This window comes from Nylanderia fulva, unplaced genomic scaffold, assembly GCF_048542155.1.
Source record: "Nylanderia fulva isolate GAGA-0341 unplaced genomic scaffold, ASM4854215v1 Scaffold146, whole genome shotgun sequence".
In the NCBI taxonomy this organism is placed as follows: domain Eukaryota; kingdom Metazoa; phylum Arthropoda; class Insecta; order Hymenoptera; family Formicidae; genus Nylanderia; species Nylanderia fulva.
The window spans coordinates 122,747-138,242 of NW_028189688.1; the positions used below are offsets into that span (position 1 = coordinate 122,747).

At 45.8% G+C, this 15,496-nt stretch overlaps 1 protein-coding gene across 1 annotated transcript in view; it reads right to left on the minus strand.

The window, feature by feature from the left end:
• The window catches only part of LOC146724158 (uncharacterized), a 46,948-nt gene extending 31,825 nt beyond the window's left edge, over positions 1-15,123 (minus strand). The window contains exon 1 of the mRNA XM_085480379.1: positions 14,939-15,123. Within this exon, the coding sequence (XP_085336505.1) occupies positions 14,939-15,123 (185 nt within the window). The remainder of the gene's footprint in view (positions 1-14,938) is intronic.
• Between the last annotated feature and the right edge of the window lie 373 nt (positions 15,124-15,496).

Consider the following 15,496-nt stretch of genomic DNA (forward strand, 5'->3'; position numbering starts at 1 on the left):
CTTTGGGGAGACTGCAGATTCCAAACGCCCCGGGGCGTTTTTAACTGATGAAAAAGTGCGAGAGTCCGGAAACGGTCACCTAGGGTCTGGCGTGTGTTTTTTCCTCGCCTACGGACATCCGCATCGAAAGGGGACGAGAAGGCATTTCCTCGTGGCGCCGTACTCTGCGTCGAGTTTTTTATCCCCGACGATGGGTCACCGGCCCAATACGCTGAAATCGATCGACTCTAGATGGAAATTGAAAACCTCGCTTGGGGGGGGTTTTCCCCGTTGAAAGAAGTGGGCCCCCAACGACAAAGACCTGACTGGAGTACCAAGCGTCTTTTTTTCGCAATTGCCCCATTTGGAAGGAGGATCACTCCACCTGGACCCGTGGCCCCCCAACACGACCATTTCTTTCGTTTAAAAACCGCACGCCCCCATAACCACACAAGAGAACGGTTTTATCCAAACCCCGGGGGCTTTCGCCCCAAGGGGGGTGGCTCGCTCCAGTCGTGATTCGAGAAAAATTTTCTTAAATCCACGTGGCTGAAGGATTGGGGGGGAAACCCCCCGCTGCCCCAAAATCCGACGCTGAGGTGCAATCTTCAAAGAACTCCATCTTCTAGATCAGGGCAAAAAAACGCGGGCTCGGGCCGGACAGAAAGGCCTCCTGCACTTCATGGCTTCGGGGCCAGCATCCAACGAGGATTGCACCGCATATACATCCGCATACTGAAAGGACAAAGTCGTAAAAGGTTTTTTGGGCCAAAAACAAGGTCCCCCCTCAAAAAATACCTTGGGGGCCAGGGGGAGTTGTCGCCCGCCACCATCCCCCTTTGACGCGACATGTAAACAAACGCTCGACTGGCAACATCAGACAACGTCTTTTGGTCAATTCAAGTGCCCTCCATGGTTCGGGTCACTCCTCACGCTGGAAGACTTTCGTCCCAATCGAGTCGCTCAAATCCCGGGCCGCTGCCTAATGCACAAGGAACACGAGCGGTCGCGACAACCCTGCGGACTGTGTCAAAGGGGATTAATCCCCAACGAATAACAATCAGCTTTATGGTGGACAGGACCTACCCCGGTTTTTACAGACAATCGGCCCGGGCCAAATTCCCCGATGGAGATCCGAGGAGAGACGTGCCGAAAGGAAAGCCACGAGCCTGAAAAACTGTCAACCGGGTATCGTCGAGCCAGAAATCCGTTCCTTCTCATCTCTGCATGCCTGCTAAGGATATCCGCATGGTGCCGTCGCTGGCTGCGCGCTTCTGAGCCCCCTTACACCGCTGGACTAAATTGGTCCTGGAACTCCATGGGGCTCTTTCGCGGCTTGAGAAGTGCAGACCTGCACTTTACGGACGAATCACCGCAGCCAGTGGACGCTCCCCGCACCACGCACCCTTAGTCAAAATGATCCGTTCCTCGCACCATGGGTTTGAGGTGGGGGTCGGCTTTAACAAGCCCGCTGACACAAGATGAAGGCACCCATGATCATTTTCCAACCTCGTCGTGGCTGACTCGTCTGCTGGGGAATCCTGTCACCGTCGGACGCGTGGCGGAGTCAAACTCTGGGGGGCTTCGATGCGCTTCTGATTCCACGAGGACGCCGTTGGAACCCCCAACTACAAAAAGCTGCACACCTGCACAAGAGCGAGCAACGCGCTGCGACCCCTGGGATCTACCCCCGTCGGGTCACTCCGACCCCGGGCCCTTTCTGCGCCCGAAGTGGACTAGCAGGACCCTCCCCATCCGAAGAAAGGCGGGACACCGCGCTTAAGGCTATATCGCAGTATTCATCTGTTTTTTTTCCAGACCATCCACCTGAACTTTTCGGATTACTCTTCAGAGGCCTTCATCGCCCTTTACGTCGCTTTGTCTCACGCGAGGGGGTTGACGGGGAAAATTAGCGACTTGGAACGACCTTCTGGGGCTGCCCCCCTTTTTGGGAACTCTTTCGTCGCGCATCCCCAAAGGGTTTGGGAAAAAAAGCCACTAGCTGCGAAATGGCATAGGTGGCATTTAAAATCCACCCCCTCCGCATTTCGGCGGGGTGGGGGCAGCCGTCAAAAACCCCTAAGTATCATTGCGGAGGGTATAGGTGAAACCCTCTACCTTGGGAATACCACTATCCTCACACAATTGGGCCTTTTAATTCCCCGCCCCTTAAGGCACTCTCTGACGATCCGACGATTTTTAAAAACACTGACCCGGGGCCCATTCCGATGGCGCGCCCTTTCCCACCCGGGCCATACGGAGGACACCAGTGGATCCGCGATCACGATGGCATCATTTCCCCATGCAGATCCTTTTGGAAAGATGGGGGGGAGAGTACATCCATGGACTCATCTCACGACCAAAGGTTAAAGGGGTCGATACCACCCCAAAATGGGAGCCCGCCTTTTGGCCCCCCAGTTTCGCCTCCAAAACCATGGCCTCTCCCCCCGGTCACAAAACTGCACCCCCGGGGGCGACGGGATCGTACCGTGGCACCGTTCAAACCGCGACCTCCGAGCTCGTGCGTCCCTCGTAAAAATCGTTTTTTACTTCCCGCTTCACGGGGGCAAACGACACGAAAAGCATGACAAAAACACGACACTCACATACGCACTGAAAAACCACTGTTCACTTTACCCGCGTTTTTTCCATAAAAAACCCGGCACTATTTCATGTCGCAAAACACTGTAACACGGGGTTATCGTTTGCGATCGAGCACTTTCCCACTGATAACCGTGTATCTCGCCCCGCCGGCGCGCGCATACCCATATCAATCGCGTCAAACATTATCGACTTTTTGTCAGCGGGGAAAGGCGGGGGTTTTTAAATTGAGAAGAAATTAATATAATTATTTCATCTTTTTATTTTTCTTCAAAAAAAATCGATATTTTTTCCCCCCTGAAATGCGAAAAAACCGCGGAAAAAAGGCCGCCCATAAAAAAAAATGGCAAAAAAAACAGGTTTTTTTAACACTTCATAACAAAAACTTGCTTAACCGAAAAAAAAAGACCCGCATTGATTATTAATTAAGACAGCGCCGTTCGATCAGGGGGTTTCCAAAACCAAAACATCTCGCTACGACATTTCCGCATTTCAGGTGCGGCTTTTTCGGGGAAAATTAGGGGCCCCCAATAAAGCAGGGGCCCCGCGTAAAACCTCGAATTTTTTTAAATAACCAAATTAATTGGGGGAAAATAAAAATTAGTGGGGCTTCAGTCCCGCAACCAAAAAAAGCGCCCCCCAAAAATTTTGGGGGCAGTCTCTCGGTTCATACGTACAACCGCTTTTTAAACCCTTATAAATTCCGCATTTTACCGCCACTCACTTGGAAATCGATCTCGGCTTATCTATTTTGGGAATTTGTAAAAAAATTCTGATCGTTAAATTGTGGTAAATTTGTGTTATTTTTTAAAGGGAATGATTTTTATCGGCTTCTAAGACCCTCTCCCTTCTGCGTTGCGCAAAAATAACGAGTTTTTCGTTTTATTATTTTTAAGTGAAAAGTCCGTATTCAGGGTCGGCCCAAACTCCCCCGAGGATTAGAAATTCCCGGTCGCTGATTTGATAGGTCGGTTTATTTTCGTAAAATTATTCTTCCTTTTTCCCCGCGTGGGGTTTTTTCATTTGATTGATGCATCCTCTAAAAATTTTTCCCAAAAAGGAGGGTTTTTTTGCGGGGACCTCATATCAAACCTTATTTTGGCAATCTGGAATGTTAATTCAACTTGATGGGTGGTCCGCTCCAAAACAGTTTCAATTTCTGAATTCAAACCCGTAGACAAAAATTTTAAAAAACCATCGTTTTTATCCGGGAGTGGAAGTTTTGAAGAAAAATGAACACTAGTTTTTAACTGAATACACGATTTATTCTATAGTTACAAAATTCGAGACTAAAACTTAAAATTAGAATTTTTATTTTTATGAATTTTTAAATTAGAATATATACTTAGATTAAATTTTAGAATTTTAGTTAAAAGGTTTGAATTTGGTTAGAATTTAGAAAATGGACTTACTGTTTGGGGGGCGCAAAAAAAAATGCCCCAAAATTCGGGATGCTCGAAAAGGGCCCTTTGTTTCGGCGGTCGGGCCGGGGGCCTGGAGAGGGGGAACTTCCGAGTAGGGCTCTCCCGTGGTGGGGATCCTTAGGGTACAAAAGCACGCTTAGTTTTTTTTGGCGGAGTTAAGCGTTGGCCGGTTTTTGGGCGCTTTTCAAATGATGTTTTTTAGTTTTTTGGGTTTTTCCTTTAGATGGAAAAAAATTTACATAGTATAAGGCCGGACGTGACAAAGGTCCTTCCCCATTTTGAAGCGAGTTATTTTTTAAAACCTACAGAACAAGCCTTACAGAAATTTTCCGAAGGATACCGACAGGTACAACTACTTATTCGTTCTCGAAAAACCCAAAAACGGCAGGAGCAATTGCCCAACCGCCGAAAAAAAATAAGGGCACAACCCCACAACGCGATCTTGCAATTACACAAATAGAAATCGTTATAAGGGCCGCCTTTTTCGCGATCCCCTCAAAAAATGCCGACATGCTTAAAAAAAAAGGGGGAAAAGGGGGCCCCTACGAGCGAAAAAGCCGTAACATAAAAACGCGCTTCCAACCGAAAATTTAGATCGCGAAAACACACAGAAAGTTTTGCAACCCTCCCCAAAAAAGGGGACACCCGGAAGAATGCTGGACATAAAGGCGGCCAAAACGAATCAAATCGCGACAAAAAGAATGGGGAAAAAAAAAAATTTTCTTTAAATTTAACCAAGGTCGAAAGAAGCCAAAAAAAGAAAAAGGGATACGGTTCCGAGCAAAGCAGTAGAAAATTCCCCAACGCGCGCAAAGGGGGACTCGGAAGGGGAGCCCCCCGGACGCCCTCGAGTATCGCGTATCCCTCGACCCAACTAAAGAGAGCCCGGGTTTAGTTTTTAATTACCTACCGTCGCGAAGCAGGAATGGCGCATTTTTAAAAGCTATTCAATTCAGGGGAAATTTTATTGATAAACTGAAACACTAAAGATGACGCACTAATTTTTTAAAGGAAAAAAACGTTTTTTCTTGGGGGCACAAAGCGCGGAAAAAGGGAAAACCGGCGACAATTGACATAGGGGGAAAAAAAAGCCACAACCTACGTCGTCAAAACAATTTTTTCCCCGGAATACGAAGGAATTTCGGGATAATTTTTTTGGGAAAAAGGGGTTAACTGTAATTTCAAAAAAGGGAAAATCCCCCTAGAAATGCCTTTTTAAATTTCAACCATACAAAAGATTCGTTTTCAGCCGCGCATGAAACAATTACCCCACCCCCCACAAAAAATAGGCGGAACGTAAAGCCAACAAACTGCCCCCCTGTGTATATAGGACGATCCCCGGGCAACTAGGGGGTAGGGTTTTCCCGTCAGGCATAAAACAAGAGAAGTTTCGATTTTAAAAACGCCGCTAAAACTTGACGAAAGGGGGGAAAAATGAAGAGAATAACCATATACGAAAAAAATTTTCCAAGTTTTTGAGCAAAAAAAATGGGGAAAGTATGACCATTTTACGGCGGACCATCTCAACGTAGAAAAAGCGGGGTATACCAGGATTTTCGAAAAATATTGCGATTTATTTTTTTTTTAATGGAGACCACGAGCGCCCCGCGCCCCGGGGAAATGAAATAACCCCGCGCGCCATTCAGCCCCCGGCAACGTAGACCGTACCCCCTCCCCGGGAAGTGGGGGAAGGGGGAAATAAAAAATTTAAGAGATGTGATCTGGCATTATCAGGTCAAGCGTTGCCAAGGAACGCCCCCTGTTAGTGTGCCGAAAAAAGCTGCGCATCCGGAAAAAAAGACTGGGTATTAAGATTTCAGAAGGAATGCCTTTTAGTGGCGACTCGTTTTTCCCCCCCCCAAAAAACACGGACATTTTGGCCAGGGAAAACCAAAAACTTTTTAAGCTTTATTTAGCATCAGGTTACCACCGATACCGATGGGGGAATAGATAAAAAGAAAAAGGCTTTCTCACTCCTTTTGGAACTTAGTTTTAACGAAGCCTTTGGTTGAAGAACACCCGCGCCCCCAACCTAAGAATTTTGTTTTCTGGGTTCAAGGGCTCAAGTCTTGTAATCTGACGACATTGTCATTGGGGCAAGTTTAGAGAACCCCAAAAAAAAAGGCTCAGGGAAGATTCAGAGATTCGGACACCCAAATGAAATTGCAGCCAGATAAATGTGAATTTTTACGAAAAAAAGTTTAAACTTTGGGGAGATAATCTCGGAAAAAAGGGTTTTACCGGACTCATCAAAATTGAGCGGGAAAAAATTTTTTCCACGCCCAAAAAGTTAAAGTGTACAGGTATTTATAGGGGTCGCCCCGGTTTTTTTAGAATTCATTCAGGATTTCCAAGATCGCAAACCCCGACTAGATTGCAAAAAAGGGCGAAAAACCCGGATGGAAAAACAAGCAACAAATTGGTTCAATTTTTTTAAAAATAAGCTAAAAACGGGGCCGATATTACAATTCCGATTTTAGTAAGGGGAATTTAAAAAAACACAGGGCGCGTCCCCTTTTGCAATCGGAGCCGTGCTTTCACAGGGGCTATAGGAATGACCGCCCTGTTGCTTAGCAACGAGTGCTATCTCGCGCGGAGCAAATTACAGCACAACTAAAAAAGAATTTTTCGATTGTAGGGGCCTAAAAATTTTAGACCCCACTATAGGGGCCAAATTAAAAATCATCAAAGGTCAAAAAAATTGGTATGGCTTTTAACGAAATGCCCCGGGGCAAGGGGTTTAATTTTTGGAGATTAAAATTGAAAATCGAACGAAAATACTAAGGGGCCCGGACGACGAAAAAAAACGCAGCCCCTTTATTGGAACGTAACCGAAACGCGACCCAAAAGAAAGGCGGAGGTTAAGCAAAAAAGAAAAAAAGAGGTAACACCTAATAAGAAGGTTACCCGAAAAGGGGAAAAAAAACAATATGATGATATCACGATGGCCCCCGGAGGACTCAGGGAAAGAAAAAAAAATTAAAAAGGTTCGTTTGATCGATTGGCCGGGTTTACCAAAAAACTCGGAAATACATTGCCAAAATTTAGTCATGTCAAAAAAATAAATTTCGCGGAAAAAAAGCCCCTTTTAATACAAACGCCGGTAAGCCATTTGAAAAATAGCTTGGACATTTAGGGCCCTAAAAAATAACTACGAATGGGAGTAAATTTTATTAACTTCCAGACATCCTAACAAAATTTTTAGTAAGGATTCCAATACCAAACCAGGAAAACCGGGGCACAATCGAAAAGAATCGTAAGAAATAATCCTAGAAAACGAATCCCCGGAAAAAATTTTACGATCAGGAAATTTTTTAATAAAAAATTTAAAAAACACTTAAACTTTTAAAAAAAACAAAAAATTAAAAACAACCGCGTATCATCCAAAAAAAAAAGGGGCACTCAACGACACAAGGAATTTTCAAATACTTCGCCATTTTTTGACGCGATCAAACAGCTGGGACGAATGGAACCTTATGAAATTTTACTTATAATACGCCCCCCCCCAATTTTTCAAAGGGGACCGCCGTTTAATTTTAATTTGGGGCACGGGCCCAAACCCAAAACCCCGGCATTAAAAAAACCACCGGGGGCCCCCAAAACTTTTCGATGATTCGCTCAAAGCTTGGGGAAAAAATTTTAAGGGCCACACAACAAATTTTCAAAGGGATCGCGAAAGAGAAAAAATAAAATAAAAAAAAATTTTTGATAAAACGCGAAAAAAAAAAATTTTTGTCGGTGATAAAGTGCTTATTATGACAACGTACGACGCGGACGATCAAAAATTTCGCCTTTATGGGGGGGCCGTTCAAATCGAAAAAAATCCGCGCAACTACCCCGTAAAAAAAAAAAAAGGCAATAGCTACACAAAAACGACAAAACATTTATCAAAAATTGAGATTTACCTTTCGGGTATCGCATTGATCAAGGCTGGTCGTCCCCACCAAGACCACCACCTCACGCCACCCTCGCGTACCGGTACGCGTATCGAGGGTGACGTGCAAGGAATGCGGCTCACCCGCCCCCGGGGACACATTCGGCCCACCGGAGCACCACATCGTACGCTCCGGGTATATTCGTCCCCCGTTATTTCGGGCCCCACAACAGGGGCGCGGGCGCGACAGTAGGGACACAACAATCATCTAATGCGATATAGGCATTGCACCTAATACAATTAAATCGAAAACACATGATAATACGTCGTGCCGCACCGTAACAAAATTGTCCTAAGACTGAAGAACACAACGTTTGCAATACAACGCAGAATTAATAGAATTACGAACGAAGATAAACAGTATAGACAATGATTTACAAGATTAATGAACAAAAGTTTTATACGAGGAAACAATTTATTTATCCCATGACCTCGAGCGGATATAATAATAATCATAATTATAATATTTGTCATTGTCATTGTAATTTGAAAAGTAAAAAATAGAAAAGACACTAAAGAAGACCAAGAGTGACGATACTCGACGATGACTGGGATGTACCTAGATCCATATTAAAAAGAAGTAATAGTACGCGTTTTTAAGAAATAGGAAACGATTATAATTATATTGTGAACGGGATAAACATTTGTAAGCTTTAGTTGTAAGCGAAAAACTTCATACCTTCGTTTTTCTTCTTTAACGGGGGGAGGGATGTTATATCCCCCAAAGATATAGATATAACTATTAAAAGGTAACTAGTATTAAGAAATGAGTACTCGTAATACCTCCGCAATTACGACAGACACTGACCGCGTTAAAAAACGCATACGATGCGAGGTATACGCGGAATCAGAATTACGACAGATAATGACCGCGTTAAAAAACGCATACGATGCGAGGTATACGCGGAATCAGAATTACGACAGATAATGACCCGCGTTAAAAACGCATACAATGCGAGATATACGCGGAACAGAAATTGGTCAACGTGCAAGCAAAGCAGAAGGACTTTGAATCTGCTTCGCTTGCACCTAGATTCTCGACCGGGGAAACCTGTTGCCAGGCACCCCTTCCGATCGGGAAAAACTCTAAAAAACAACATTATAAAAAGAGAGTAGAGACGCGCCAACTCGCTCAGTCGCAGACACAAACATCGTTCTAAACACGATCTCGCTAACCGCGCGCGCACTTAGCATCGACTCGCAGTTGTGCGCGATACGCGGAGTGATAGAAAGTCAGTGCCGCACACTCGGTAAAGCTTCAGTGTATTATTGGTGAAATAAATAAAGGCCAAGTGGTTGAATTTGAATAAAGATTTTTAATAAGAAAAGTGCAGTGCATTTTCTCCAAACACCCGAACAAGTCCTGATGCCCCGGATTCCCATCCCAATTTGGCGCGACCCCCCGGTGTCTTTCCCGAGGCACACAACACATTATATAAAAAATTATTTATTATGTAACCTAGAAAAATAACAATTATAATCAAATACGCATTAATATTGCACAAGGTACAACCATATGGAAATTCTAATCATTACAATAAAATATAAAAAACTTACCTTTGACTTACTAAATTCTTTTTCACATATATAATCAACACTTATAATATTCTAACATCTGATCACCGCGATTACGATTACAGAAACGTGTCCGACTTTCCGTTTATCAAAGGTTTTCATAGATTAAATCTTATCCAATATGTATCAAACTACGTGTTGATACATAAATAGTTACGTATATGCACAATATACTTGCTATGTATTACATATGTATTTTCACTTGGATACATCAAACATATTGCATTAATTGCATATTTAACACGTTATATTTTATCTATATATATAAGCACCGTCTGTCTGTTTGTCTGTATGTACGCGAACTACTTCCGCATTTGTGGACCGATTTTCGTGAAACTGGGACCAAAATGTTGCAAATTTTTCGGGGGTGGCTGTTGTGGAGTTTTTTTTTTTGAATTTTTTATATTTTTTTTTCTTCAAAAGAGGATATGTTTTAATCTTTTTTTGCAATATTTTTGAACACATGATATTAAAATGTTGCAAATTTTTGGAGATAGCGACGATGCGATTTTTTCAAATGTAACACCTCCACCCACGCATTCACCCACACGCATGCGCATTTATGGACCAATTTTCACGAAATTAGTACCAAAATGTGGCAAATTTTTTTGACAAAGCTGTTGTTTTATTTTTTTAAGTTTACGCCTCCACCCACGCACCCACCCACGCAATCGCATATTTACGAGCCGAATTTTTTTAAATGGTACCAAAATGTTGCAAATTTTTTGGAGATGGCGACGATGTGGTTTTTTCAAATGTTACACCTCCACCAACGCATTCACCCACGCGCATGCGCATTTATGGACCAATTTTTACGAAATTGGTACAAAAATGTTGCAAATTTTTCTGAGAAAGCTGCTGTGTGGTTCTTTAAAGTTTTATCCCACCCACGTATCCACCCACGCATTCACACATTTATTAACAGATTTTTTCGAAATTTGTACTCAAATTTTGTTGGGGATGGCTACTATCATTTTAACAAATTTTTATCATCCTATTCATCCACCCACGCACCCATGCACCCATGTGCAGACGCATTTATTGACTTGGTCACACCAAGAAGTAATTTTTAAAAATTTGTGTACGTGTTTGTGATTATGTGTGCAATTCGTGTAAATAAACCTTTAATTGTATGCCTTGACCATAGTAACATTTAAATTCAATATTCTTATTTTATACATACATTTCCTTCAACTTTTTTAAAATCAATGTGGCACATAATACTGCTTAACCAAAATGTCTAAAGAGAGCAGCGAAAATGCATGCAGTTCAAATCAGCATAATGTAAGTAGATTTTAATTTAGAAAGATAGAGAAAGAGAGAAAGGGAGAGTGAGAGAGAAAGAGAGAGAGGGAGAGAGAGAGAAAGAGAGAGAGAGAGAGAGAGAGAGAGATTGATTGATTGATCTTTATTAGCTTTCACAGCTATTAAATATACATAATTACTATACATTATTTAACACATATTCTTTTAACAGTCTCTTATATAATATTAATTCTTCACATTGTTTTATCTCGGTAAGTAACGCATTATACATTTTTATTCCTTCGTAAAACAGGCTTTTTGCGCACTTCTCGTTTTACGCAATGTTAGTACTATGTTTCCGGCCTGCCTCGTTTGTCTATCACATTCTTTTCCCACTATTTCTATTTTATTACTTAACGCCACCGATGCCATGTTATTTAGTATTTTAAAAATAAATACACCTACATTATAATATAATCGTTGCCTTACGGACATAAACTGCAGCGCCTGCAGCATGTCCTCAACTTTGGTATATCTATTACATTGCAATATGACTCTCATGGCACGGTTTTGAGCTACCTGCAGTTTATTCAACTGCGTTTCTCCATCCCGACTAATAGAGTGGCACAATACTCGAAATGAGGTGCTATTATGGACTTATATACAATACATCTAGTGTAGGCTGACACGAAGTTACCTATTCTGTTTAAAAACTAGTCTTTTTCCCTATTTTCTTAAGCATATAATCGCAATGATCTTGAAATCGTAGTCTGTCATCAATAAATATTTTATAGTTTCAACACGTTCTATTTTAGTTCCATCCAAACATTTCAAAATAGTATTGCCTCTCAATTCTTTTCGAATACTTCTAACTACCATATATTTCGTTTTATCCGCATTCATTTTTAATTTATTTATATTCATCCAGCGTTCAATTATATTAAAAACCATATTCATTTTTATCTCTATATCTGCGCTACTTTCTCCACTTACATATATAAGCGTATTGTCTGCAAACATTTTTATATTGCATCCCTCCGGACATACTTCGATTATATCATTTATATATATTATAAATAGTAGAGGTCCTAGTACCGAACCTTGTGGCACTCCGTATTCCGTTCTAAGACGTTCTGACCACTGATTGTTAAATTTGACTTGTTGCGTTCTGTTGTTTAGATATGTTCTAAACCATTCTAGCACTATTCCTTTCATTCCATATTGCTCTAATTTTTCTAACAATCTTGTCCTATCCACCGTTTCAAATGCCCGTTTTAAGTCTATGAATATTACTCCTACTATTTCTCCTTCACTAATTGTTAACTTCCAATTATCAATAACGCTTTGTATCGCTGTTTCGCACGAATGGTATTTTCTAAATCCTAATTGATGCTCTGATATAATATCATTATTATGTAAGTATTCATCTATTTGTTCCTTTACGACTAATTCTAAGACTTTCTCATAAATTGGTAATATATGAATTGGTCTAAATTCACTTGCTTTCTTTGGTTTCTCTACCTTAGGAATTGGTACAATAGTAGATGTTTTCCATCCCTCCGGACACACTCCTTTTAATAATGAATCATTTATTATCTTCAATAGTTCATTTTTTATTACGTGTGTGACGACCCGATTAGCCGTCACTAGTCGCCCGCGCTCGTGTAAACGGCCCCTTTCGGGGCCACCACACGAATACGTTGGGAATCCGCCTTTTCGCCCCCACCCGTCACTCGACCCCCTCCAAACTAGTCTTAGAGTGGGGTGGCCGACGGGTATAAAGAGCGGCGCAGCCGAGACTTCGACACCAGTCCCGTCCTGGTCCCTCGAGCGTACTCAGGGATCACTCCTCAACTCCCACACTCCAAATCACCCCGGCCGACGAGCGTTCTCGTCGTGCAGGCCGAGCGTTCTCGGTCACCGGGTCCTGTCCGTAACTCACCCCGGCCGACGAGCGTTCTCGTCGTGCAGGCCGAGCGTCCTCGGTCACCGGGTCCTGTCCGTAAATCACCCGGCCGACGAGCGTTCTCGTTGTGCAGGCCGAGCGTTCTCGGTCACCGGGTCCTGTCCGTAACTCACCCCGGCCGACGAGCGTTCTCGTCGTGCAGGCCGAGCGTCCTCGGTCACCGGGTCCTGTCCGTAAATCACCCCGGCCGACGAGCGTTCTCGTTGTGCAGGCCGAGCGTTCTCGGTCACCGGGTCCTGTCCGTAACTCACCCCGGCCGACGAGCGTTCTCGTCGTGCAGGCCGAGCGTTCTCGGTCACCGGGTCCTGTCCGTAACTCACCCCGGCCGACGAGCGTTCTCGTCGTGCAGGCCGAGCGTCCTCGGTCACCGGGTCCTGTCCGTAAGTCACCCCGGCCGACGAGCGTTCTCGTCGTGCAGGCCGAGCGTTCTCGGTCACCGGGTCCTGTCCGTAAATCACCCCGGCCGACGAGCGTTCTCGTCGTGCAGGCCGAGCGTCCTCGGTCCCCGGGTCCTGTCCGTAAATCACCCCGGCCGACGAGCGTTCTCGTCGTGCAGGCCGAGCGTCCTCGGTCACCGGGTCCTGTCCGTAAATCACCCCGGCCGACGAGCGTTCTCGTCGTGCAGGCCGAGCGTCCTCGGTCACCGGGTCCTACCTGAAAGTCACCGGCGCCCGACGGAGCTCGCCCTTCTCAGGGCGCCCGTACGCGTGTCCGCGTTGGAAACTCTAGCAATAAGTCGTGTCCGCGTCCGTATAATCTGGTCGCGTCTCGTCCGTAATATTTCTATCCGTCAATCCTAGCAATAAGTCGTGTCCGCGTCCGTATAATCTGGTCGCGTCTCGTCCGTAATATTTCTATCCGTCAATCCTAGCAATAAGTCGTGTCCGCGTCCGTATAATCTGGTCGCGTCTCGTCCGTAATATTTCTATCTGTCAATCCTAGCAATAAGTCGTGTACGCGTCTGTATCATCTGGTCGCGTTTCGTCCGATTATACTGTGCTGTGTATAATGGTTTGAATCACGGGAGAACCACAGGAAGGTGGCCCCGAATAAACTCTACTTTTACCAGAGCAACCGTGTGTCATTGTAAATCTGAGTCTCCCCTCTTCCCGAATCCTGGCACCGACGAGCCGATCCGTGGCGTCGGGAAAGGTGCTTCGTTACATGGCGCCCGAACAGGGACCTGACTCGACCGTCTGAGACTCCGGTTTGCAATCCACATGCTTGGGTGGATCTACCGCCTAGATAAAGAGGAAGCCGTCCGATACCTCGCCACCCGCGATCTAGACCCAGAAGGGAGATTAATCGACCTCCGCCGCCGCATAAGAGACCACGTAATGGCCAATCAGCCAAACACCGGAGCGGCCCGAAACGCTCCACGCGCCGCTTAGCCGCGAAGAACGTTACCGGAGTGCACGCGGAACCCCCGAACCACCAGAAGCCGACCCGGCTAAGGCCCTCAACCAGATACGCAAATGGGGATGCCATTTTGATGGTAAGGACCCCCTCGCTTTCCTCGAGCATCTGGAGGAACTCAGTGTGGCCTATGGTCTGGAAGACCACAATCTTCTCACCGGTCTGTCCGAGCTGTTAAAGGGCGACGCCCTTCTGTGGTGGCGAAACACCAGAGAACAGTGGTCCACATGGGCCGGGTTCCGAAAGGATTTCTTGGCCCAGTATCTATCACCCGGGTACAAACGACAATTACGACGGGAAATACAAGGCCGGCGACAGAAGCCAGGAGAGGCGTTTACGCGATACGCTACCGCCGTACAGACAATGATGCGTCGGGCTGGCGGCTACACTAGCCAGGAACGGCTCGAGCAATTATACGAAAACGCCGACCCGGAACTCCAGCTATACGTTCGATTGGACGAACTGCACTCCGTTTCCGCGCTATGCAGTCGTGCCGCCGAGTGGGAGGAAATCCACCGGCGTCGCCAAGAACAACGCCGCGAAACATTACGGTCCACCGAGGCGAATCTTGCCGCCACTACCTATGACCGGGCGAGTTGCTGTTGGCGATGCAAACAGCGAGGGCACACACGACTCGACTGTCGCCGCCCAGCACGGAAGTTCTGCTCGCAGTGCGGGAAGGATGGCGTCCTAACGCGAGACTGCCACCCTCCGACGGAAAACGACCGGCGGGTCGGAAACGAGGCGGTCATCGTCCGACCCGCGTCCAGATAGAGTACACACCGCGGCCGCATTTACCAGCCCAGATTCACCGATTCAACACCTGGGCACTTCTCGATTCCGGATCCGAAGTGTCGTTTGTGAACGCCGCCATGGCCAAACGCTTGTCTGATCGCGGCCTCCAGATCCAGCCGTCCGAAGAACACGGTCAACTTAGCCGACGGCTCCAAGGCACCCACCTCCGGTTCGATCCGCTTCGCCATCCGAGTCGGCCCTCGCTCTGTCCGCCACCCGCTTCCAGGTCCTGGATAACCTCAGCAGCGAGGTACTAATCGGAGTCGACCTATGGGCTCGGTTACGCATTACGCTGCCGCCCTCCCCCATCCAACACGACCAGGGAGGGACGGCTCCGGTCCAGGTGGCGTCTGTCTACGGCAAACTGTCCGCCGGAATCTCCCCCACGCTCACCAGAGGAAGACCAGCGTTTCCGGCAGTTCTTGGATACCGAACCTCCGGTTATTTGAGTCCGTGCAGGGGCCCACCGATCGCACCAAACCACCAGATCAGATTGCGGCCTGGAGCCCCAATAAAGCAGAGATACCGACCCCGTAATCCGGCCATGCAGGCCCGTCATTG